The 25061-nt window shown below is 45.4% G+C and overlaps 1 protein-coding gene across 1 annotated transcript in view; it reads left to right on the top strand.

Annotated features, from left to right (window-relative positions):
• The window catches only part of SLC22A18 (solute carrier family 22 member 18), a 61501-nt gene that overhangs the window by 13460 nt on the left and 22980 nt on the right, over nt 1–25061 (top strand). Inside the window, exons 5-6 of the mRNA XM_066187686.1 lie at nt 24008–24123; nt 24591–24701. Of these exons, the coding sequence (XP_066043783.1) occupies nt 24008–24123; nt 24591–24701 (227 nt within the window). The remainder of the gene's footprint in view (nt 1–24007; nt 24124–24590; nt 24702–25061) is intronic.

Genomic DNA, 25061 nt, shown 5'->3' with positions numbered 1-25061 from the left:
TCAGAGTCTTATCAGTGAAGAGCTGGAGTGCATGGAGCCACTGCATGGAGCTCTGCCTGGGGATGGATGAAGAGATGACCAAGGATTTACGGGTCAGGACCAGAGGGAGGACAGGACAAGTGACATAGTCTGGGTCTGCTGTAGGCCATCCAACCAGCGTGACTGAGCAAATGCCATCCTCTGTTCAGATAGGAGTGGCCTTATGGTCACAAGCTCTGGTCCTGGGAGGGACAACATAACTGGGCAAAAGCAATGCAGGAGGAGAGAGAGCTTCCTGCTCCAAGTCATACAGGAGTCAATGAGGAGAGGTGTTATGCTGGACCTTGTTCTCAGCAAGAAGGAAAGGCTGGTGGGGAAGGTGAAGCTCAGGGACAGCCTTGGCTGCAGTGACCATGGAATGGTGGAATTTGAGAACCTTAGTGCAGCAAGGAGGGTGCAGACCAAGCTTCCTGCCCTGGACTTCAGGAGAACAGACTTTGGCCACTTCAGGGATCTGCTTGGGAAAGTATCATAGGACAAAGCCCTGGAGGGAAGAGGGGTCCGAGCAAGCTGGTTGGTATTCAAGGATCACCTCATCCAAGCTTAGGAGAGATGTATCCCAACAAAGTTGTCAGGCAAAAATGCATGGATGAACAAGCAGCTCCTGGAGAAACTCAAACACAGGATGTCTGTGGGAAGCCTTCTGAGGGTGGAAGCAGAGAGAGTGAACCTGGGAGGAATACAGAAAGATCATCCAAGTATCCAGGGATCAGCTTAGGAAAACAAAAGCCCTGACAGAATTAAATCTGACCTATTGTTGAAACCCTGGAAACTCAGATTTTAAGATTTTAGTATATTGTGATGTATGTAAAGCAGTATGGAGGATTTGGGGCCTAGGCTGGGTTCTTCTTCTTTTACCTTCTTCTTCATGGGTTTGGGTGGTTTTTTGTGATTGGATGAAAAGGTCCACATTGAGGACCTCGGGTGGTCAGTTATTGGGTTAAAAGTATAAATGATAGAGGTGTCATCTCGTTATTGGATAGCTTATGCTTAAATAACCCTGGAAAGAGTTAGAGACAAATCCATTTTCTACCTTGTTAGCTAGGGCTCACAACTCATGAAACTCTACTTTAGATAAGAATTAATAAACATCTGAGTCCAAACATGAAAAAAATGTATCTTCCATGAATTAATCCCGACTCTAACAAGAAGAAAAAAAAATAAAAACCTCGCAACTGATGACACCAAGGGCAACAAGAAAAACTTCCATAGGCATGTGGTTGATAACAGGATGATGGTGGAAAATGTGGACCCTCTCCAGAAGGAACTAGGAGACCTGGTTATATGGGATATGGAGAAGGCTGAGGTATCAATGATGTTTTTGCCTCGGTTGTCACTGCCAAATGCCCCAGCCACACTGCCCAAGTCACAGCCAAGGAGGCAAAAGCAGGAACTGGGAGAAAGAACCTTCTGCTCTAGAAGAGGAAGCTCAACATGACCTGGCAATGTGCACTTGCAGCCCAAAAGGACAACTGTGTCCTGGGCTCTATCAAGAGCAGCGTGGCAAGCAGGTTGAGTGAGGGGATTCTGCCCCTCTACTCCACTCTCAGGACCACCTGGAGTGCTGCATCCAGCTCTGGAGGCCCAAGCATAAGGAGGATGTTGACCTGTTGGAGGAATCCAGAGGAGGGCCACAAGGGCTGTAGCACCTCTCCTAAGAGGACAGCTGAGAGAGTTGGTGGTTTTGAGCCTAGAGAAGAGAAGACTCTGGGGAGACTTTAAAGCACCATCTAGTACATAAAGGGTGTGGTTGTCCAGATGGTCACAAAACTCAGAGTGCTTCAGAAAAATATCAGAAGGCTTCAAGCATCAGCACCTCATTATCTAGAAGTCTTTCATACCTTTCCTCTTTTGCAATCCCAGGGGCAGCTCCACACAGCTCTGGCTCTTTCTCTGAAGTCTTCTCTCTTCCAGCTCCTTCCTGTCCTAACCCTGTCTGTCCTATGTACATCATCTTACCCCTTCTGTCCCTTGCATGACCTCCTGTCCTTCCTCCTCACAGCACGGCCAGCAGACTCCAACTGACTCTCTACCAACTAACTCACTCTTTTATCACACCCATAGCTGTGAGGCCAAGGCTGTTCCTACTCTTGGAAAATTAACACAGATACAATATACCAAGGGCAACATTGCCTTCAGCACTATCTCTGTCTCCCCACAAAAGGAGGTCTGTAAGAAAGATGGAGGGGGACTTTTTACTAGGGCATGTAGAGACAGGACAAGAGGTAACAGCCTTAAACTCAAAGAGAGCAGGCTTAGATTAGATATTAGAAATAAATTCTTTACTGTGAGAATTGTGAGACCCTGGCACAGGTGTTATGGGTGCTCCCTCCATGGAGGTGTTCAAGGCCAGGTTGGATGGAGCTCTGAGCAACCTGATCTAGTAGGATGTGACCCTGCCCGCAGCAAGGATTTGGAAATAGGTGATCTTTAAGGCCTCTTCTAGTCCAAGCCATTCTGTGATTCTGTCAAGTGTTCTCCATTGCATTCAGATTACAAGCTCCTGACTGTTTGGGCTGAGCCCTGTGCTGTGGAAATTACCATAAGCATTGCTGGCAAACAGAGATGCTGATCCAAGAGGAGGGAAATGCTCGTGGTGGGATCCCAGAGGCCAGACACTGTGGTGAGAGTCCATCAGTGCACGGGGATTAGCACTGTGTGTTGAGCCAGCAGTGCGTCTGTGCCATAGCACACGCTGAAACACTCCCAGTTTGCTCAGTCAGCATTTGTAAGTGGCAGGACAATGTCTTATGGGGTTGTATCCCATTTGGGGGGATATGCAGCAGCAGATTTGGAAGAGTAGCATGTCTTGTTGTTAACTATTGCTTGGGAGATGGCTTGGATGGCCTGAGAGAGACAGAAGTCCTATATGTTCCTATATGTTCATTCAAATTATTTACTTTGCCTAATCATCATGTGAGGGGTTCAACTCTCTTTGCTTTGCTTTATCATAATGTAAGGGCTCTCCAGCTGCCCTCTTATGCAGAAGCAGTTGCCAGCCTTTCCAGAAATGACTGTGATTTTCTTCTTCTCCTGTTTGGGGATGTTTAAAGTGGATTTATCAGCAGATTGGAATTTAGCACTTTTGGAAGTCTGATTCATTTAAGTAGTTCAGGATCTGAAAACTGTAGGAGTTTTTGAGAATCAGAGGTTTCCTCATTTAGCTGCTATTACAGCAACTGTTGCTTCAATTTTAATTTATTTTTCTTTGAGGAGAGGGGATTGCATATGTAATACATTGTGGTCTTTATCCAGTGTTAACTTTCTCAGTCTCACTAAACGTTCTTTTATTCCATTATATTCTCAGCTAAAACTTTTGGTCTAATTACATCTTTACAAACCTTAACTGTGAATCCCTTTGAAATCTGCACCATTTTTATTTTTATGGGATTTGGTTCAATTCTCTTTTACCCCAGGGTATGTGATCTGAGACATATTGAAGTCATTGTGTTTCCTTTGAGTTTGGTTTTAAATCAAGCTCCGGGTAAAGAAATTTGTAGAGGAAGGAAGGAAAACCCCAGAAACCTAAAAGATTCCTGCAGGATACTTCTTTAAAAGACCCTGAATAATTAGAAATCCCCTCAGAAAAGCCATCTGGGGAGCATCTGAGCAATGCTTACAGGAGGCCAGAGTCTTAAATGCTGTTCTGAGGCTTTTAAAAAGAGGGGAGATGAAAGACAGTAATGGTTATTAAAGCTGAGGATGTTCATACATCAGATGTTTAAACTTACTTCCTACAGAAGCTTGGAGAGGCTGTTTTCTGATATAAAGCTGTATAACAGATTCTGTCTTGTGTGTGATGGGGTTTTTTCCCCTTCCCCTTTCCAACTGTCCAGACACAGCTGGATACGAGACAGATGATAGACTAATTCTTCCGGCTAATGCTTTCCAGTGCAGTCCTGGTGGTTTCCCAGTCTTTCGGGAATTACTTTTCATGGCAGAAAGAGGCCTTCTTCTGAATGGACCTACTGATGTTTAGAAAAGACATTTTTGAAGCATTTGTTGAATGACTCCTTTTGGGTAACTGGAGGAGCCTGTGGTTGGTGACAGCAGGCTCACACCTCACACTACACCCACGTGTGTTCCCATTGCATGTGATTACACGGTCCGGGATGTGTAATTGCCTGATTGTAATCTCTACACTGTACCAAAGGTTGCATCATTTTGACTTTGCCTGGGTGCTGTGTGGTAAGCACTTTGCAGACAGAGGCTCTTGGTCCTTGAAGGATTATATAATTTTTTTCCTGTACTTTTGCATAAAGTCAGATTAGTATTTTTTAAATTTTTTTTATTTATTTCTTGGAGAGGAAGGTTCAGCTGTGACATGGAAGAATTTGCAATAGCTACAGGAGTACATCCAAGATGCAAAACTGCTCTGAATAGCAGTGGAGTTGAATTGTTTCAACGTTTTTCAGAACACAAACGCTTCCTTGAATATTGCAGCATCCAGTGTGAGCAAGTCCCATTTGTTCTTCTCCAACTATGCTGGTGAGAGGCCGGGTGCCCACTGGGAAAGCAATACAGAGCCCTGTGCATTAGTCACTTACCTCAGCCTAACAGGACCCAAGGTCAGATGATGGAAAAAGGAGTGACAAATACCTACCAAGAATAATCCAGATGGGAGATAAGGCCTCACCTCTCTACAGGGGATGTGCAGGGAGCTCAGTAGTGGCACTCAGTGAGGGGGAAAGCACAGGAATGCAAATGGCATCCTGTGACAGGGCAGTGAAGCCATCTGATGGCACACTCAGGCACTCTTTTACTGAGAACTGAGATCTATTTCTGGACTTTGGAAGTGAGCCATCCAAAAGTAAATGTTTAGTCAGCCTTGCAAGCTGTCTGAAATGCGTGACGTGCCTGTGACAGGGTGATTTTATGGGGATCAGGCTGACCTTTCTTTGTCAAATGTGATTCTGCTATAAAGAAAATCTACAGTCAAAAGAGTTGATAAGGTGTGGGAGAAGTTTAGTTGTCTGCTCTTGAGAACTGAGCTGCAGGGGAGAAAAGGGAGTCTGCTTCATCTGAAAGCACTCATAAAGGGCATGGGGGGGGCGCTTTTCCTGACATGGAGGTTGTATCATTCAAAACAAGCTATAAATCTGGGGATTTGGGGGTTGCTGCCAATACTTGTCTCACAGGCATGAGTGGAGCCACCTGGCTTTGAGTTAGGGCAGGCTTCTTGCTTTGACCAGGAGCTGTGGTCTGTGAGAGCAGGGAGATGGGAGTGCAGAGACAAGCAGGGCTTGGTCACAGTGCTGAGGATGTCGAGGCTGCTGGAGCAAATGGGGATGCCAGGGAACAAGAGCCATATCTTGAGTGGAGCAGAGTGGGCCCACAGCAGGGCGCTGGGTGGTGTGGGGTGAGAGGAACAGAGGGCACCAGCAGCTGACCACAACGACTTGGCCAAAATCAGGCTGAAAAGTAGAAAGCCAAATCTCCAGACTTTGGCTTTTGAAAACCTGTAGCTCGAACTCTGGGCTGGGTTTCGGGCTGGGTTTTACTTCATCTGGGAGAGGAGAGAGTTACAAAATGTGGATCATGGGTTCAGGTTACTGTTCTGCTCCCCTGGGCTATTCCAGGTGTTCAAATATGAACTTTTGGCCCAGACCCATCTCTAATTAGGCGTATTCTTTAAAAGTATTTTCCTTCCTTGGCTCCTGTGCTCTTGGCTTGTCTCCACTAGCCCTCTTTGCTGTGCTAGAGCACAGTTTGCTGGGTATATTAATTGAACTGTTTACACACCTGGTTTCCTGCAAGAATAGACACCTAGCTCCTTCTTTTGAAAAGACAAGCCCAGAGGCTGTAAACAGGAATTGTGCTATGTCTGGAAAAGCTGAACTGCTGCTTATCTGCACTCCCTGGGGCTGTGGGAGCAGCAGCAGCAGCTGCTGCAGACATGGGTCAGTTGAGCACGGAAACCAGCCTGTACACTCCTCCCACCAGTCCTGTCCTGCCGCCCTGCTCAGGTCCTCCAGCAGCTGAGAAGTCACCTTCTTTGCAGGGTTATTCCCTTTGACTGTGGCAGTGACAGGAGAGGGCCCACCTGACATCTGGGTCAGCTCAGATGCACATTTTGTCTTGTGTGTGAAAGCTGGGGTGTCATCCTGCAGTTATGTCCTATGCAGGATGGCTGAACGGACACTTCCTCTCTTTTTATGGCTTTACCTTCCAACGTTTTTTTTTCTGTTGAAGCTCCCCAAAAGCAGTGGTGTGTTCATCACCCATTTTGCTCTTCTAGTCATGGCCAAGGGACATCTTTCATAAAACATTGTGTGGCTCCAACAATGACTGTGGAAAACAAGGCTGGTAAGACTTGTGGTGTGGAGCAGATGGAATCGTCTCTCATGGTCTCTTTGGGTGTAAAAGGTATAAGCAATAAACATGTGCCATTGCACAATTTTGCTTTCGAAGTATAAGAGGATTACCTTAAAAAACGCTGATTTTTGTGGTTGTGCGCTCCACCCCTGAATTCTGCTTTGCGGCTCCTGTTTTAATGAGTGGCATTGAGTTTTGCTTTGCTGCTTCATCTCTTTGTTGGACATGACTTGCACTTCCCCTGGAAGGTACCAGCTCACCACAGGGTAAGGCCGTGAGCTGGGAAGGTTGGTGTGCTGGTGTGGCACAGGCCATGGAGTGCCCTGTTGATGAGCTGGACCTTGGAATCTTGGAAAACTCTCTGCAGTACTCAAGGTTTCCAAATCTGCTGAAGGCCTCTGGAGGATTCCCCCCAAGGCAGGCCCTGGGGAAGGGGCATGCAGATCAATGGGCTGGGAATGGGGAACAGGAAATCAGATGCACCTTAGGGCAAAATTTGATATCCAAATTCCAGTCCAGCTAGGAATGGGAAGTGCTGCTGTTCCCAAAGCACTGGGCTGGACTGCTATTACTCCAACAACCTCCAAAGCGGACACAAAGTCATCAGCTGAGGAATTCCAGAAGGCACGATAGTAGCTTTTTGCTGCTTGTGCTGTGGGAGAACACCAGCAACTCTGCCCAGGAGCAGCACAGCTCCTAATCACCCAGCAAGCAGTGACTTTGTGGTTGAACTTTATGTTGGCGTTGATCCCTGCTTGGCTGCTGAGTGTTGGTTACATGCCATGAGTGTTACAAGCTGTAAGGGCTGGGAAATGTCAGCTCTGGAAAAGGGGCCTGAAAGGATGAAGGTGACAGGTACTTTTGTCCAGGCTTGCGTCAAAACCCCTCACAGAGGAAGGGAAGGCTTATGCTATCTCCCTCCTTACCTTCCCTCCTGCCAAAAACAGGAATCAGGGCTTTTGCTGGGACCCAGTGGCTACCTGCAGCCAGTGTGCCGCGGCACAATTGCTCACGCTGCGCTCCCTGCTCCTGCTAATGGTATCAAATCAAGCAGGAAATTATTTTTGGAGCAGTGGAGCATGTTGAAACCCAGCAGAAGGCAGCTGTTTGTGTAACCGGAGTTGTGGGAGAGCTGCCTGCCTTGTTGCCAAGCGCTCGACTTCCTATAGTGGTGAGAAACGGCTTCCCCGCTCCCGGCAGCGTGAGCGAATCCCCTCGGGCTTGGGAGGCTGGGCTTGGTCCAGCATCCATCCTTCCTGTAGCGCCTGCTTCACCGCTCTGAAAGTCCCCAGACATTTTTTGAGGCCGGGGGGGGGGTGGGGGGGTGGAGGGGGTGGGGGGTGTGTCTGCACTATCTGATTTTTACTCCTTAGATAACTGCTCAGCCCTCTCCTTAAAAACAAGCTACCCCCAAAACAAAGGGTCTTCTCCAGAATTTCAAATGTGTTTCGGTTATCTCTCAGCAGAGGTCCATGCCTGGCAAACAGCCCATGCTGGAAGTGAAACAATAGCTCTGCTTCAGTCTGATCATCTGCACCATGTGTTTACACCCTGGCTGCGTTTCCAGCACCAGTTTGGTGCCCTGGCGGCACACACAGTGCCTCCACAAGGATGTGCCCTGGCACGCAGCTCCTCTGGCTGCACTTCATCACCTCCTTTTCAGTGTAGCTCTTTCAGCAGCTCCCAAGTGTCTAACGGGGCTTGGGTTGTTTTCTCTTTCTTTTTTCTTCTTTTTTTTTTTTCTTTTTTTTTCCTTTTTTTTTTGGGGGGGGGGGGATGGGGGGGAGGGGTTGGGGACACGGTCTTGGCATGCTGCTTCTTTTTCACTCTCTAGCAGTACCATTTCTGCCTTTTCTTTCTGCTCCATCACTGCAAGCTGCAAGCACTAGCCTCACCTCCACCTGAATGTTGATGTTTCTCTTACCCAAACAGGTTTCTCACCCTGGGCTCTGCCTGCCTCTTATCCCCTCATACCAGAGCAGAAATAAATCCTTCAGCACTTTAGTGGAAACGCTGTGCCCCATAAAATGGCATTGCTAATGTGAGTTGTAGGATTGCGTTAGCCAGAAAGAATGAGATAAAGCCGTGGCTGAGGAGATGGGGCTTCAATTCCTGCCCCCAAAATGTGATGCTACTGTACAGAAGGGAAGGACTAAGTCAGTGCACAGAGGTTTCGAAAGCCACCATGTGGGTATAAAGTCTTTTTTGTTTGTGGAAATATTATGTCATCCCTTGGTCATGCAAATGTCGCCCCAGAAGAAATACTTTTTCACATTGCTGCCCTGTTCTGGAGAAGTCCCTCCCTGATTATTCATGCCCGCTGACTCCTTCAGCCATGTGCCCCTTTCCTAAGGGCTCTAGGGTGGAAAGAAATTCCTTGACGCAGTGAAAGGCAGGAAAAAATCCAGTGTACCCGAAATGACTCAGTCTGAAATATTTATGGCTTTTCAATAGGGTAATTAAAATCTCATGCAGGCTAGTTATGGTCAGAAAAGGTGTCTGTCCCATGTGAGGCTGAAGCTTGTAACAGTGATGTGGATGTGTGTCAGCAAGGAGAGCCCAGAGATGAGCAGGGTGATTTCCATACTCTATCAAAGTTTTGGTGTGAAGCAGATTAAAAAATACTTTTTAAAGCCACTGTTATTTCACTTAATCATAACCTTTCAGCACAAGTACAGGACAGTTTTTGTGTGGTTTGGTACCACATGATGGAGCCTTTTGTTTCTGTCTGTTCCATCCATATCTACATTTGCAGCTATCAAATGTTTTGCTGTCTAGGGCTGTTTAGTGCCCTAGTTATGTTTTTAGTTGAAGATACAATTATTTTCCCCTTGCCACTTAATTGGTCCCTGTGGCATTATTATACCTTGTGCCTTTGGTTTTGCTTCGTTTGGTTTTGGAGAGACACAGCACAAAGTGGGAACACCCTTGGAGACCTCCCAGGGCCATCTTGAGTGTGCTTCCTGCCTTGTCTTTCATCTCTCTCTCTTTTCTTTGTCCCTTCCATTGGCCTGAAGGGATGGAAGAAAAAGATCATAAAAAATCTCCTGTTTGGTGGCTGCTTTAACTGGTCACTCAGGCTTTGCCTGCTCCAAAGCCATCCTTGGTCTATAGTGCTTTTGCCCAAATTTCTTGGGAGCTAAACTGTAGCATTTATTAAGACGTACCCCAAAAGGGAATCACATTTCCTGACATAAAATCCAGCCCATGAAATGAAGTTAGTATGGGCCTTAGAGGCAATGCAAAGAAAGGAACAGCTGCGGAGTGTGAGGAGCAGTACATTAAACTGATCAGTTTGAAACCTCTATGGTCAGTCCTGTTTCCTCAGATGAATGCCATACCTATGTCTGAATGGTGCCTATATTTCTCTGCTGATATTTTACCAAAGTGTTGCTGTAGGGAAGGGTTTAATTTTACTTTGTCGCCTTATCTCTGGGAACCACTTCAGTTCCGTTTCCATGACGTTCCTGAGAAGTGTAAGACTAGAAAGGGATTTATTGTGTCTTTGAACTGCCTTTTGCTCTGAGGAATGAGGATATAATTGTAATGTAGGAAGGACAAACTGAACATGTTCAGGCTTGTCCTGCCTGATCTTTCCCTGTTGCTTTTTTTTCCTTTGCCCCTTGCAGCTAGCACTCATGACTGGGACTTTCCAGCGGATAAAGTCTTGGCTAGCCTCGGGGCTAATTTGCTCCTAGCAAAACCAGCTCTCTGGCCAGCTGGATGTGCTGTTTCTTATGATGCCAACAGGACCAGGGTTTTCCACTTTTTCTCTGCCACCAGAGCGTCTACCTCTCACTGTACGCATCTGTGGGATGAGTACAGGGGGAGTCTTGGGCAGATGGCTTTCCTGTTCCCTCTGGGATAATTTTTTCCACATTTTTAGTGATCTTTGAGTACTCTCTTCTCTTTTGGTTATGTTTGGATTTTACAAGAAATAAGTCTGGGGAAGAAATTAAAGACATGTATTAACCAAACTTAAAGCTACACACAAAGAACATCCCCAGAGCCTTCAAATTCCGTGGTGCTTTCCTTTTAGGATATCATAGTATTAGTGTAGTTGAAATACAGGGTTTGTTGGCTATGTCTGTAAATATGATAAGTTATGCTTAGTTTCTGTAATTTAATTTTAAAAAATAGCCTTTGTCGGAGGCCACTACGAGACTTGATCTGAAGCAGGGGTTAAAGGTAAAGATGTGGGTACCAAACCCACCACCTTTTTTCCTCAGCTGCTGCTATCTGATAATTTACTGGAGAGCAGTGACTTTCAGGTCCTTTCCCACTGCTAATCCCTATCCCTGTGCTCTGGCTTGGCTCTTTGTATTGCGTGCTGCCATTTTGATGGGGATTGGCAGCCATCGCATCTATGCCGCTGATATTGGGCCTGATCTTAACCCATTTTCAGCTTTTACTGACTTCCATCTTTTCCATGATGCCTGCAGCTGATCTTTTCCAGCCCCTTTTCCGTGACAGCCCCTGCTGCAGCCGGGATTGCAGCTTTTATTACTAATTCCTCAGGATCTGCATTGCTTGTTTTACTCTCACCCTGTGGTCTTTACTCAGCCCTTCCTCAGACAAGTTTCCACTAACTCAATTTCATGCTTAAATTGAGTCAGGGCTCTAGGATGTGTCCCCAGGGCGAAGCCTGTTCCTAGGGCAGCTGGTTCTTGTGGAGCTGGGCCAGCTGACACCAGTGTGTAATATCAAGGCTCCTGGGGAGGAATTCTTGAAACAGTAATAGGGATGTCACACATATTCAAAATCTACATGTGTGTGCATCTCTCCCAAGTGGTGTTGTAATATGTAGGTGCTGCTGTTGTGCTGTCAGAGTGCTGCGAGACACAGCAAGCTATGGGTTCCCATTGCATCACTGTTACGGCTGGGGCAGAAAATGGCTTTTTGGGACCCAGGGAAAAGCAAGAGGAGAGGAAAATTGTGGTAACCTGGTCTGAGCACTAAACTTGCATGTGAGACACCTGATTTGTAAGGCTTTTTATTTTCACCATGGTCTTTATGGGATCTTACTAGGGCATTCAGGTTTTCTGTGCTTCATTTCCCTGTGAATATACCCTGTGCTTCATTTCCCTGTGAATATATCCAGGGTGTTTGCACCACCACTACCCATGGGGATATTATGAAGATAAATTGTTAGATTTAAAGTGTCATGTTTTTCAGCTGCCATTATATTAGGTCTGTTTCTGTAGGTAAGAAAGGAAAACTTTACATCAAGACTCTTACAAGGACTGATGCAGACCCAGGTCTGGGGTTTTATGTACTTCGGGCAGCCCAGTATTTCTCTGGTGCTGTACAGATGTACATCCAACAGGCTTGGCAGCACTCTGAAGTCCTTGTTTCCATGGTTTTGCCCTGCTGAAAAGAAAATTGATGTGAAATGAAAATGTAATTGTTTTCCCTGTGCACTGAAAAGAAAAAAGCTAACAGTCTCCAGGTAAATAATTTCCTAATCAATACGTTTATCTGTTTAAGTGGACTTCTTTGGTGCACTGAAAGCAGCCAGGTTCTGCAAGGTTCCAGGATTCTACAAACAGCAGTCTAAAATCATCGGCACTTCCAGCCACTAAATAACATGGCCCCTTGCTGCCTTCACAGCACCTGAAATACAGGTGTTCTCTAGGATGTCCTGCCAAAGAAGTGTATGGCCTCTGGTTCTTGCACCACCAGATGGCTTGAAATGTAAATCTTGCAGCCACACAAAAACCCCAAGCGTGCAGCAGGCCGGTGCTTCACCCCACACAGCTACAGCAATGGGTAATCAGAGGTTTCCAAACTCCTCTGCAAACAGCTGGCAGCTCACACCTTGCTCACCCCTCCTTATTTCCAACTGCTAATTTGCAATTAAATGCAACTAAAAATACAGTAAACACTCTTCTCAGAGTTTTCCATACAAGTCTGTCAGGTAGCTAGCTGCTGCTGCTGCCGTTTGGCGGTGAGCAGAGCCAGCCTGTGCCGTAAGCGAATGGCTGGGTGGAGAGCTGCCCATGAGGCTGCCTAAGATGTGGTTCCCACTGAGTGCTCCCACAAATACCGGTTCAGCATAATGCAGTTGATGCTAACTGGCATCCCTGTAGGTGGTCTCTGTAGTGGGGCCAAGATGAAACGTGGTGTGAAGAAAGAACCGGGTGCTTTCTCTCCCTAAAGGGAGTTCCTCCAAATTTAGAGCAAAGGTGTGTGAGGCAGAGCTCGAGGTGCAACTGCTGCAGCAGCTCTGCAGTTAAAGGATGTTCTTGTTCAGGGCTCTGGCAATGCCGGGATCCACTAAAATACCCAGGATGAATAGAAGAGCTGGCAATTACGTTTGACTGGTATGCAGTGCATTCAATTTGCTTTCATTCATTGCTCCAAAATGTGCAAGCAACTTTAGTTAATATTGAATGTGCTTTTTAACCCAAATAACTTTCTACCATGCTGAACAAAGTAGTTGAGAATACCTCACTCAGTGAGAAGTTTCTTAGCCATTCCTTGGCTAGTGTTTCTCCTACCAACGGTGTAGAGGAGAAAGTTTATCCAGTTTGCAAATTCGAAACACAAAGCAACCTCCTTTCTGAATATATTTAACATGCAGAAACCATTGTCATTATGGATGAGGGAAACAAAGTACTTAATTGGAAGAGTTCAGTAAATACAGCAGTAGTGAGACCACTCCTGGTTAGGGCATAGGAAGCCTGCCCAAACAAGCAAACTGAGCACCTTCAATTAATGGTTTCGCCCATTATTGAAATGGAATGACTCACTCATCTCATGCAGATGCCTCCTTCTGGGGTCAAACTCTTCATGAAATCAAATCAGCTGCCCCACAGCCCTCAGGCTCTGTCTTTGCCTTTGGAGAAAGGATTGGTTTCAAGGAGCCTGTTGTGCAACCAGAGAGGTTGCAGTGGGATGCTGGAAAGTCTCCTACCTGACCCTTGAAATGCCTTATTTGTGACTTTTGGGTGTTAGTGTTTCAACACTGCTTCCCATACAAAATTAGTCCTAATGTGTCCTATTTCATTAAAAGGTCTTACTAGACAAAAGATGCCGGAGCCCTTTGATGAAGCATGGCAAGGTTTTTCACACCTTGAGGAGGGAGGTGTTGGCTGCCACTACTTGTTCCAAGGCAAGATCAGTCTGTGCCATACCTCTGGTAGGATGCTGCATTTACACTTACTTACCTCAAGGTAAAGAATTAACTTGTTTTGCCAGAGATTACGTAGCTTTTAAAATGTCATTCACGTGAGCACAGTCCTGGTACAAGATGAATTTTAAGTGTCAGACTTGGCTAGCCAACAACTTCTCTATTTATTTAGCTCAAAGCCTGTGGGTGTGGGGTGTGGAGGGAGTCCTTGCTTTTGTGTCGCTCTCAGGGATCGCTGCCATAGCATTACCAGAGCCCTGCTTGCAAAGAGGGAGAAGCTAGAGTCCTTTGGCAGGCTGATGCTGGGACACCTCCAAGATTGCCAAAATAGCTTGTTACCTGCAGCATCAGACTATCTGCCCACAGTCCTGTTGTCTACTTGCCAGTGTCGAGAGGGCACAGTCTTTGCAGAAAGCCAGAGCATCTGATATCTGTGTCTGCTTTTGGAAGGTGGGAGAGGTCCTCTTGGAAGTAGCAGTCGCTGCTAAACTCCTTAGTGCCAGCGAAAAAGGCAGTGGCTTGCCAGAACTCCCTTCATGCTTTCTTTGCTAAGCCAAATTCTACCCCTTACCCTCACAGGAACTACCCGGACCCCACCCCTCATCCTTGGGCAGCAAAATTCAGTTCTGCCCACACACTGCTTTGAGCCAGCTGTGAGTAAGTGAGTGAGTGCATCATGATGGGTGAGAGGTAACAACTCCAACTGATGCCAAGCTTGCAGATCTTCCAAAGCCACTGCTGTGAGTCGAGACTTGACGTGCTGGGAGTGCAGCTCAGGTTACTATAGCAAATCCTCGGCAGTTTCCTGCCTAGCTGAGTCTCTTGGAGTCTGAAGCATTTTGTAACCTCATAAAAGCTGGAAAAAGCTTGAACTCATTCAAAGATTATTTCACACCACCTACAGCACCCTATGAAGTCAGACATGCTGTAACATATAATTAACGATGTGTTTGGTGGTGAGTCACTGAGTAGTCTAGCAAGCTCACCTTCAACCAGTCTGTGTGTGGGAGTCCTTACCCAGCAACACACCCAAACTGAGCATTTTAATAATTTACCACATTCTGAGCTTGGAAGAGTACTTTGTTGCTTAATTAAGTAATTAAAAAAAATACTTAAAGGCTTTGCTACCTGTTAGGGAACAAAGATCCAACATGAAGGAGAAGGTTTGTATAAAAAATCTGTTTGTAATACTACTTTCTATTACTTGCTTTGGAGTATCCAAGAAAAAGGTTAAGAGATAGAAGACTGCCTCTTTGTGTTATATTAAACAGTCACTTGATAAGGTACATGAACATTTATTGGACTGAAATGTGGCGTTACGCTTTCCCAACTGCCTGTCCTCTCAAACACAAAGTGAGAGTTGTGCTTATTCTTATTTGTTCTCTGGAATGTGTTAGGGTTGCAGGAAAAAAAAGCCTTTTCCAGGGAATGAGCACAGATGTGCCTGTCTGGCTTCTGACATGGTGGTGGGAGAGACAATTTCGATTCCCAGTGTAGAGAAGGAAATTGCACTTGCATGTCAATGTGTTCTAGTACCCTAATCCTTCCTCTGACAAAAATCATAGTAGGAATCCTAGTGAGGAGCAAGAGTCAGACAAAATTGCATAATACTTCTCTGATTACTTTTCCAGCCTCCAACTATTTTCAGTTCAGGGGATTTCCTGACATGAATGAGTGAATATGATCTGTGATGCTTTAGTAACCTTCAGTGCACCATTCTTCTAAGTGCTTTTCTAATCTCTCCTTGTACCTGTCCAAACCTTTTGCTTCCACAACAACAGCAGCAACAAACTCCACTGACCATCAACACGTTGCAAGAAGATTTAGGCCTTTCTCTTTCTTTTGAACCAGCCTCTGACAGTTTTGTTTGGTGCTTCCCAGTTTTTGCGGTGGAAATGACCATGTCAGTCACTTCCTAACCGCGTGTTCCAGAAATAAGCAGTTCAGAAAGTGTAATTTCATGCGTGAATTTAAGAGTTGTTTAGCCTGCAAGCATCTAATCTAACTTTAAATGTAATCTCCGTTGACTTTCAGGTGCCATGTTATTTCCCAATCCCTCAGCCCTCTGAGGGCCATATGCAATTCACCACTGACTGTTCTTTTCCCCAGTACTCTTTTAGTTTTGTATGCTCAGGAAATTTTCTTACTTCACTACTGGGCCAGATCAATCACAGATAGGTTGAAGAGCACCTGTCCCAGCCTCACCAGTGGGGAGTCTCTGGCGTGAGCACTGACCACCAACATCTACTTTCTGATGCCAATCTCGACCTGTCCCAGCTCATCCTGTATTAGCACTGCTGGGATCAAAGCCAGGTGTTGCAAGCCCCCATTCAGGGATGCAGCTCATACCTGGTTCTTGTTTAGACTTCTCCATTTCTAGGCACACAGGGTAATGCTGTAGAGAAGTATGAGGCAAGCAATGCCTAAAATAACTAAAACATTTGGGGGAACGCAGCTTATTCCCCCATTTGTTATAAATTCATGTAGGTGTGCAGGTGTTCAGAGATGCCAGTGGGACTGTCTATGCCGTGCAAGAAGGAAAAGCAACAATCACATGTTCAAGTGAAGCTTTGAATTAGGAAAGTGCAGCATTTGGAAATAGGGTGTTTTACCAGAAAAGAGCACACGAGACTAAATGATACTCGAAATTAGCGGCAAATTATGGACAAAGCATGCAGGTCCGCCCACAGCTTACTGAAGCGTAACTGATATCCCTCTTCCGGCAATTAGCCGGGTTCCGCGGGAGAGCGCTGCGCCGGATCGGGCAGCACAACAGTCCGGCGCGGCCAGGCTGCTCCAGCTGCCTGGGAATTAGCATCCTGCCACAGGGATCTCCTTCGCGCCCCGGCGGCGGGATCTGCCGTGCCTGAGCCGGGGCTGGGGCACGGGCTGGCTCCTTCCAGCTGCTTTTCATTGCTGGGATTTTCTCTGCAGCAGGCGCTCTGCGGGGATAAATCACTTTGATGCTGCAGAGGCCCTGAATGGACAGCCAGCCTTATCCATTCATACAAAACACTCTTTACCTAGGGAGCTCAGCCAGAGGAAGATTTTCCCTATAGAAGGAGCCCAGCTCTTTGCCAGTGACACACACAGGAGTGAATGTCCCTTAAGGGAAGTTAATCCACAGGTGGCTCCAATGGCTGGTGCTGGCTGTGCAGTCCTGTCCCCGTCCCACGTCTGATGTCCCCAGCACATGGCAGCCCTGATGTACCCCTGTGGTTCCACTCCTGGCTCTTTGCCCTGCTAATGCACCAGTGCCGATCTTCAGCATCCCTCCCTCCCCCAGTTCTGATGGAAATAGGTCATGGAGGTTGCCCATACCCCTCTTCATATTTTTTTCCTTCTGCACCACACAAATTTTCCAGATGTGGCTGCCACTAGAAAGAAGCAGTTGAATGAGCACTTGTCTGCGGGTGACTCATCCTCAGCCTGTGAGGGGCTCTCTGGAGGGTGTGGATGAGAAGCCTCACTCCCTCCTTGGACAGCCTGCAATGACGTCAAGCTTACCATAGTGAAAAAAAGCCTCCTGCTCTGCTCAGAGCAGCAGCAGCCAACTTCTGCTGCTCCTCATCTAAAGCATATGTGGCAAAAAGGACAACCTGAAACTGGTTTCCAGTTGCATCAGGACAGGGAACTCCCCCCTTTTCCTGCTGATGCCTGGGAGGGGGTGGCTATTCACTCAGGTTTTGTGTTCTGTGTCAAGAGACAGGAGGAACACGCTTCTCCATGTAACGTTTTTTTTCCATGAGGACAGGAGTAGGAACGGCAGGAAGGAAGACTTTGGGGGTGTTTTGTTTTCCTCTCAAAGGCATGGATAATGTGATGGGTGGTCCTCCTCCGGTACTGCTGCCTTGAAGTCTGCTGAGCATTGGGTTGTCTGAGTTTATATGTGTTTTTGTGCTGTTTCTTGCCCTGGGCTGTGGACGCCAGACTAGCTCTGTACATTGGCATGAACATCCTAGGAAATGTGGGAAAATTCTGTAGGCTCAATAAGTCTTTTTTGGGTTGAGGTTTTTGTGGGTTTGTTTTTTTAAAAAAGGCTTGGTGAAATTTTGTGCTTGGGTTTTTGGGGGTTTTTTGTTACTTGGTTTTTGGGTTTGTTGGCTTTTTATTTTTTTTTTTCCCTAGGCAGAATCTCAACAATATAGACCAGACCACAGTGGGTCAGAGAAGCAATGCATTCAGCAAGGCAGTAAAACAGAGTTCCTTGAACAAAACCATCACAAATATACAATAAGTTATGCAGTGACTTATCTATCACTAAGTTATCAGGAATGCAGTGGTCACTGCTCACTTTCTTACAGACTTGAAGCTGCTTACCAGAGGCCATGGTTTGCTGTCATGATTTCACCTGAACTTTTTTTTTCACCTCAGTTTTTTTGCTTTGCTTTTCTTTTTAACTCATCAGCTTTTTTTTTTTTTTTTTTTTTTTTTTTTTCCCACCCATCTCTGCCCCTCTAAGGGTACGAGGGGATAGTGTGGCCAGACTGCAATCAAAGAAATATTTTGAGAGTCCTCTCAGAGCTGTTTAAGGAATGTGGGCCGGCCATGAATGCCGGCTTTATGCAGCGCAGTTTTGAAGTAGGAGTGAGTCACTAAAAAACAATCTCTGCTGTCTCCACGTTCAACTTTGACTTTATTAAGGAAAAAAGAGAAAGAAAACAAACACAATCCCATTCACTGCCGAAATGCACATTGATCGTTTAATCCTCAGGGAATCATTGGGAGCTGCTTCCTCCTCGAGAGAATCGCTGTATTGACGCAACGTTTAATTGTGCAATTACACGAGTGCGTTCGTCTCCTGGGCCTCTGTGGCTGGAATGCTAATGGGAAAGCCACTGATACCATCTCGTGGCACAGGCAGCCTTGAAGGCAGCCTCCCTCCTGGGCACCAACTCTTAGGTACCTGCCTCTATGGTCTGTCCCAGGCTTTTCAGGCAGGAAATCAAAGATGGGAATTGCAGCCGAGCAAGGACTGGAATTTGGGCTGGAGCCCAAAACTCTGGCCCCTGTTGGTTTGTTGTAGCTGCCCTTGCTGGAAGCAGGAGGTTCCGGTGCCCAATCCCTGCTTGGCACTGCCTGGGGGCTGTGGCTGGCAGGTACCAGCTGGAATTCTGCTCAGGCTCCCTGCCTGTGAGCTGAAACTATGCCTGGAAATATGCCTGCAAATGCCTGGCCATTGGCCTCTCTCCTGGTCCACTGCCTGATGCCCGAATGCTGCACATGCCTTTGCGGGATTGAGTCTTTCCCGGAAGTTTTGCTGAAAGCATTGCTTCAAAGCTCCTGGGAAATGCTGTGCACATGTATTTGTACGTATAGATGTGCCTATATACACCCACACGTACTTGTCTGGCCAGGCCCTGCTTTCCAAGAGCTGCATTTGCTCTAAAGTTTGCCAGGTTTTTTGGATGCTTCATGTGTGACTTCAGGGGTAGGTGACAGAGAGCATCTGTGAGCCCTTGCTGTATTACTGCTATTCTTAATTCTGAAACTGAACTCTGATTGCATTCATTTGGCTCATACTAATTGACCCTGATGGGAGCAGGTTGTGAAGGAACATAGAGTAGCTCCTCACTTTGCTGCCCCTGGGAGGTGTGATGAAGGTTGGGATTTACCTGCCAGTAAACACAGGGGCTGGTTAAGTGGTAGATGGGAAGAAATGCAACCCTCCTCCAGCTGGCTTTGGACCCTAGGATTTTTTTGGGGTCAATCTGTTTACCAGTACATTACTATTAATGGTTTCATCATCAATTCTGCTTTCCCACCAGCATAAAGGATGGAGTTTCCAGATGGGTAATCCTAGCTGCCAGCAACTTGTCCCTTCTCCATGGCCACAGGCTACCAAGTGAGCCTTGCACTGGGCCACACCAAGAGTCCTGTGGCAAGTGGCCATCCCACTTTTTGAGACCCTTTAAAACTCTTTAAAAGGATGCTTTAAATGTATCCACCACATTTTACCTATTGGCTTTGGGTAAATGAAAAGGAGACTTTTGTTAGGTTGTTAAGCAGTGCTTGGCTGATGTTACAGGCTCCTGGCCTCTAGGTCCCTCTGCTCATGTTCTCTTCCTGTTTCTCTGAAAGTTTTAAGTCGGGACAAGCTGCAGCTAGTCATGTTGGCAAAAACTAGTCCTCCTTAACCCTAATTCCTCCTAGCCTTAGATTCAAGTGTTTGCTCCCTGCAGTCAAAATCTTTGCATCCTCCTGAAAGCAGGAGCTTGGGGTACATCAGTCCCATGCAGGATAGGAAAATGCCCTTTTGTAGGAGCATCCATGGACGGCAGGGAGAAGGAATTCTGCTGACCTGAGATATTCTAGAATACGTGGTTTTATTGCAAGGGTCGTGGGTAAAAAGGGCCTTGCCTTCAGCCACCAGCCTCGGCTGAAGGAAAGTCCCAGAGAGAGAGGGAGAAAGAACAAGAGGGTAAGAGTTAAGAGAGAAGGGAGCGAGGGAGCAAGGTGGCAGGGGTCAGAGAGCAGGGGGAAGAGGTAAGAGCGAGAGTAGGGGGCAGAGAGGCGAAGAGCCAAGAGAGGTAGGAACCTTGGGGGAAAAGGAGCAGAAGAAGAGAGCGAGGTCCTTGTTACAGTGCATTATATCTCCTTTTGTGATGAATATTCTAATTTACAGTGACCAACCAATACAAGACACAAAATCCTATGGAATCTACATATAGCCTGTAAGAGCTACTACATTACCATACTGTGTTATATTTTAAACTCTAAAAACTACTCTTTAGACTTTTCTGTTTTGCTGCATTGATCTTTGGACGCCTTAGCCAGCACAAAGGTATTGTTCAATCAACAGGGATTCTCCTTCTGCTAGCTAGGCATTGTTTTCAGGTTATATAGTAACTAAGACTCGGTATCCTACAACTCAAAGTAAGCTTCCATTTCTATTTCGATTATAGGTTTCATATTTTCAGAATCTTTTGCTAAGCAATCATATTTTTAAAGTTTCCCTGATTCATCTTCCCCAACACCCTTTATTCCTCTGCTTCATGGCAAGGCTGAAAAAACCAAAAAGAATAATGAGGTGTGGTCTTAGCTGACAGCTGAAAGGGACTTTGCTGGCAGAAATCCCCAGGGAAGACCAAGAAAGCTGCTGACAAAAGTCAGGAAGGGGCTCTCTCTGCAGATTAAAAAGCAGAGAAATTTTAAATAACATGCTGAAGTACACAGATAAAGTTACCCAAGTTATTTTGACCATAAAGCCCAGGACAGTAAAGGCCCTTAATCTCTCATTAATCAACAAGAAGCTGGAAGAGGCCCTACAGTGAGCTCAGCAGCCAAAGCTGCTGTGCCCTTTTGCTCCATTTAATTTAATTGTATTAGTCCTGCCCGCAGCCTTTGTTCTTCCGCCCCGCTCAGGAAATCTGCTGCTGGGTTTGGCAGGGCTCACTCTGGTTCCACATGGCTGGTTTGTGGACAGCCAGGAGGGATGAGAGGGAGAGCAGGAAGGGTAAGAGGATGGGAAAAGGTCCCATGGGAGCATCCTCCTTGATGTACTTCATTTATCTTAATAGTGCCACTGCGTCCCTTCCTGGTGAGGCTTCCTCCTGATAAGCCAAACACACAAAACTGAATGCAAAAGGACTCTGGCTGATATCAGCAGAGATGGGAGTTCATGTTTAAATTTTAAATTAAAAAAACAGATGAGTGACCACGAGCCAGCTCTTGTTCAGCAGGTGCTACCAACCCAGCAAAGCATTCCTACCACCACCTCCCCTGGTTCCACTTCATCTCTCTTAAATGAGCCAACAAACAAATGCAAAAGGTGGTTTCCAGGACACAGGTGAGTTATGTCGGATTTCAGCATTCATCCCTGCTGAAGGTGAGATAGCAGAGCAGCTAACTGGAGGATGCACCTTCCTCATCTTTCCATCAAGGAATGACAGTGCTTAATGTGTGGAAAAAGATGGAGCACTTACAGAAAGATGTGCTTAAGAAAAGGGAGATTCAGATGACTTTGAATGCTTCAGGCTCGGCTGGGAAACACAATTTTCAGCTCCATATTTTACTGGATTTCTCTGATTTCAGCAACCAGCCATATAAAATTCCACAAATTTCTTACATCAAGCCCACGTTTTCCCAAATATGTAAATTGTCAGGGTTCTCCTCTCCCTTTCACAGCAGTGAATTAACAGTCCTAAGCTTGCAGTGAAGTAAGCACTGGGCATTGTTTGCTTATAGTTTTTTTACAGAGGGATCCTTCTGTCATTGCTTACTGTAATTCTTCTTGGATGTGAAGAGTAAAACATATTTACATTGGTGTGTGGGATTCCAGACAACCTCAGGAAAAAGTAGGACTGGAAAGGAAGTTTTTCTGGCTGATAAAAAAATTTGAGATGTGTTTTTTACATATCAGAATGAAAGCTTGATATATAGAAACTCCCAGAAAAAAACAACCAACCAAAAAGAAAAAATAAACCACAAAACCCCGCACACATTTAGCCAGCTGCAGCTACTTCTTTTGGTTATTCTATCCTTTTTATTTTCTTAGTAAATTTACTTGATGTTGCAATGCAAAGTAGAAATTCTGGATGTCTTGGATAAAAACTTTTGTCCACAAATTTGATTTCGGTAGTTTGGAAACTGCTTGGCATATAACTCTAATTTAGAAAGTGGCAACCTGCTGCACTAGAAATGAAAAGTAATGATCCAGTAAATGACTAATTTTGTGGTCTGAGTTAATTAGTGAAGCAGCTTGGCGGATAGAAGGCAGCAGGTCTAAATTACTGTGCTAGTCCTTTTGCAGAAAGATATTATCTGGTTTTGTTGTTTTAATAATAATTAATGAGAATTAAAATATTCAACTGGGATTTTTTGTTGTTACTATTAGCAGAAATACATGTGTGTGTATATATATATGTATTTATATTTGCTCTTTGTTGCTCTTCTTGTTTGTTTACATCTCAACCCTTGACTGTCTTGCTTTGTAACTTAAATAATACTCCAGAAATTACTTAGACTGTGCCTTTGTCTAGCATGGAGGAAACTTAGGCTTTTACAATTAGTGCTGCTGGTTATTCCATGAAAAACATACACCACAGTCTGACAAGGAAATGAGCTGTAAAAAGCCAGGCAATAAGCTGTCTCTCATCAGCAGGCTCACAGGGAGCATCAGCTGGGGTTTTCATCATCACAGCTCACTTTTACATCTTATTTTTGGCAGCACAGGTTGCTGGGAATGCAAGGATGGTACACTCACCTCCAAGTCTGCATGGATCTGCAAAATTTCAAAGCCTTCTCTGGTGAAATCCTGGCATTACTTTGCTGAAGTCCAAAATGCTTAAATTTTGATGCCTCCAAGGCACCTTGGTGGTCACTTCATCTTGTGCCTTACATGACACCAGCCTTTGGTGTTTCTGCTGGGCGTTCCCACCCCAAACATGCTTCCTGTGGTTGGTTTTAAGCACATGCTTTAGGAAACCCTACAACTAAATGGGTTCTCATGATGGGGGAGACTTTTAATGAGCTGGTTTACTGGATAATTGCTCTCACTGTTAAAACAAACTTCTCTCTTTATTTTCAGCTTGACCTCCCTCAGTTTCAGTCTTCCAGCCCTGGACTTTGCTCTACTGTGTTTGTCAAAATTAAAGCCCTTTAGAGTGTGGAATCTTCCCACATACCCTTAAAGACTAGGAGGAGCCATTTCCTAATCTTCTCTTTTAAGAGGACAGTGATAATTGAGGACTAATTACTGGCTCTGTTGACTTTTTCATGTTTGTGTTTTTTAGATAAGTTGTAATTGTTCTTTTTTATCATTTTACAACTGTAGTTAATAATTGCTGTTCACTGTGCCTACACCCAAGGATGTGGCCCTACTTCTGTTAAAGATTCAATGTTTGGGGCTCTGAGGGATAGTTGAAGTTGGTTTTGTAGTTGATAGTTGATATTGGTTTGGTTTTAGGCACCTTTGGGGAAAAGCAAGTGCATCAGTCAAAATGCTGTTTACCTTCTCAGAAGGTTTTGTAATGATGTTTTTATTTTTAATGCCTCCTTTTCAAATGGTATCGTCTCTCTAGTGGGTTTAGTTCTGCTTGTCGGCCATATTCTAGCATCCTTAATCATCTTGAGTACTTTCCTTTATTTTATTTCACTGAGAAATTTCAAGGAGTGAGATGATATTTAGATGAATGAAGTTGGAGATTAGATGGGGATTAGATGGATTCTAACAAGCAGATGCTGTGCTTTCTGTGGGAAGATTTCTAAGCTTCATTAAACCAAGAAAAGCTCTTTTCCCCTGACACTTGGAGATTTAAAAGCATTTTAAAGCAAACAGGGATCTTTATTATTAATAAAATTATAAGCTATCTTGGTAGCAATAGCCATCTTTTGGTGAAATTTCAAACCGTGGTCATATCCAAACCCTACATGAAGAGATGTGAGTTCTTTTAATGCCTGGTGTACTGTGACTTCAAGAGGAATTGTTCCTCATCCAAATGCCCAGGCCTTTGAAGGATGGAGGTATAAATATCTTGTTTATGTTATTGATCCAGTTACCTCTATTCTTCCTGTTTACAGCATTTATGTTCCTGGATATGTTGGGCTGGTGGGAAGTGTCATCAACACTCTGATAGCAATGGTTTGCATCCCTTCACAGACTAAACCAGAGTCAGACCATCATGTGACAGAGCACAGTGAGTATTTTGTGTTTCTGATAAATAGTACATGAAAAGGGGCAGGGGACTGACATGTTGCAAGAACTGCTGAAGGACTCTGAGGTTGCATTTAAAGGCGAAAAGACCCCAGCCTTGACGTGCTGCCACTTCAGTGTCTAAGCTGTGCTTACGGAAGAGTATTATTCCAAATATATTGATCACTGTGCCATGTAGAATTGCAACCCAGACTTGTGTCTCAGAAAAGGTGATTGTGGACTCCTTGCTGGGGGTTAGTTTGGTCTGGCAGGGGAGGAAACCCCACTGTCTCAGAGGGTTCCTCCGCATGCAGACCTGGCATCAGCTGCCAACCTCCTGCCATCGGCACAAAGCTGGAGCAGGAGAGAGGTGGTTTTTGGGTGGTGAACCTGAGCAGAGTCCCAGAGTTTCCTGCTTTCTACCCTTAACCTGTATACACAGAGTATTAACCCATATGTCCTCTTCTGCAGGCGCATCACAGTCTGGCAGCCTGTTTAGCATCAGAGAAATTCTGCGCCTGATGAAGTTTCCAGGAGTAATGGAAGTTTTCATAATCAAGGTCTTTGCTGGACTTCCCATAGGTAAATCTCACCCATTGCTGATGATTACTGATGTACTTAAAACAGGATGATGCACACTGTAGGCCAGGCTTGTCTCAAGTTCCTGAAAGCATGTTGCCTTTGATCACAGAGCAGTGAGGGTTCACCTCCTGACGTGATGTTGGACGATTTCAGGTAGTCTCAGCTACCCAGGGTCAAAACCCTGGAACTCAGTATCAAATACACTGCTTGTCATAGGCTGGCTGCATCTGGGAGTTTTGGCAAATCACTTAATCTCTCCATCCCCCCCCCACTGCAAATGTTTTTTCCTCTTGTCTGTCATTTCTCTTTGGGCTGTGAGCTCTTCAGAGCAGAAGAAAACTGTCCTCTGCCAGAAAAACT

The sequence above is a fragment of the Chamaea fasciata genome, unplaced genomic scaffold (genome assembly GCF_029207755.1).
Source record: "Chamaea fasciata isolate MVZ Bird 193981 ecotype frontalis unplaced genomic scaffold, bChaFas1.0.hap1 SCAF_7, whole genome shotgun sequence".
Classification (NCBI taxonomy): Eukaryota; Metazoa; Chordata; class Aves; order Passeriformes; family Sylviidae; genus Chamaea; species Chamaea fasciata.
Note: the sequence above shows the minus strand (reverse complement) of the source record. Positions and strands in the feature narration are given on the sequence as shown.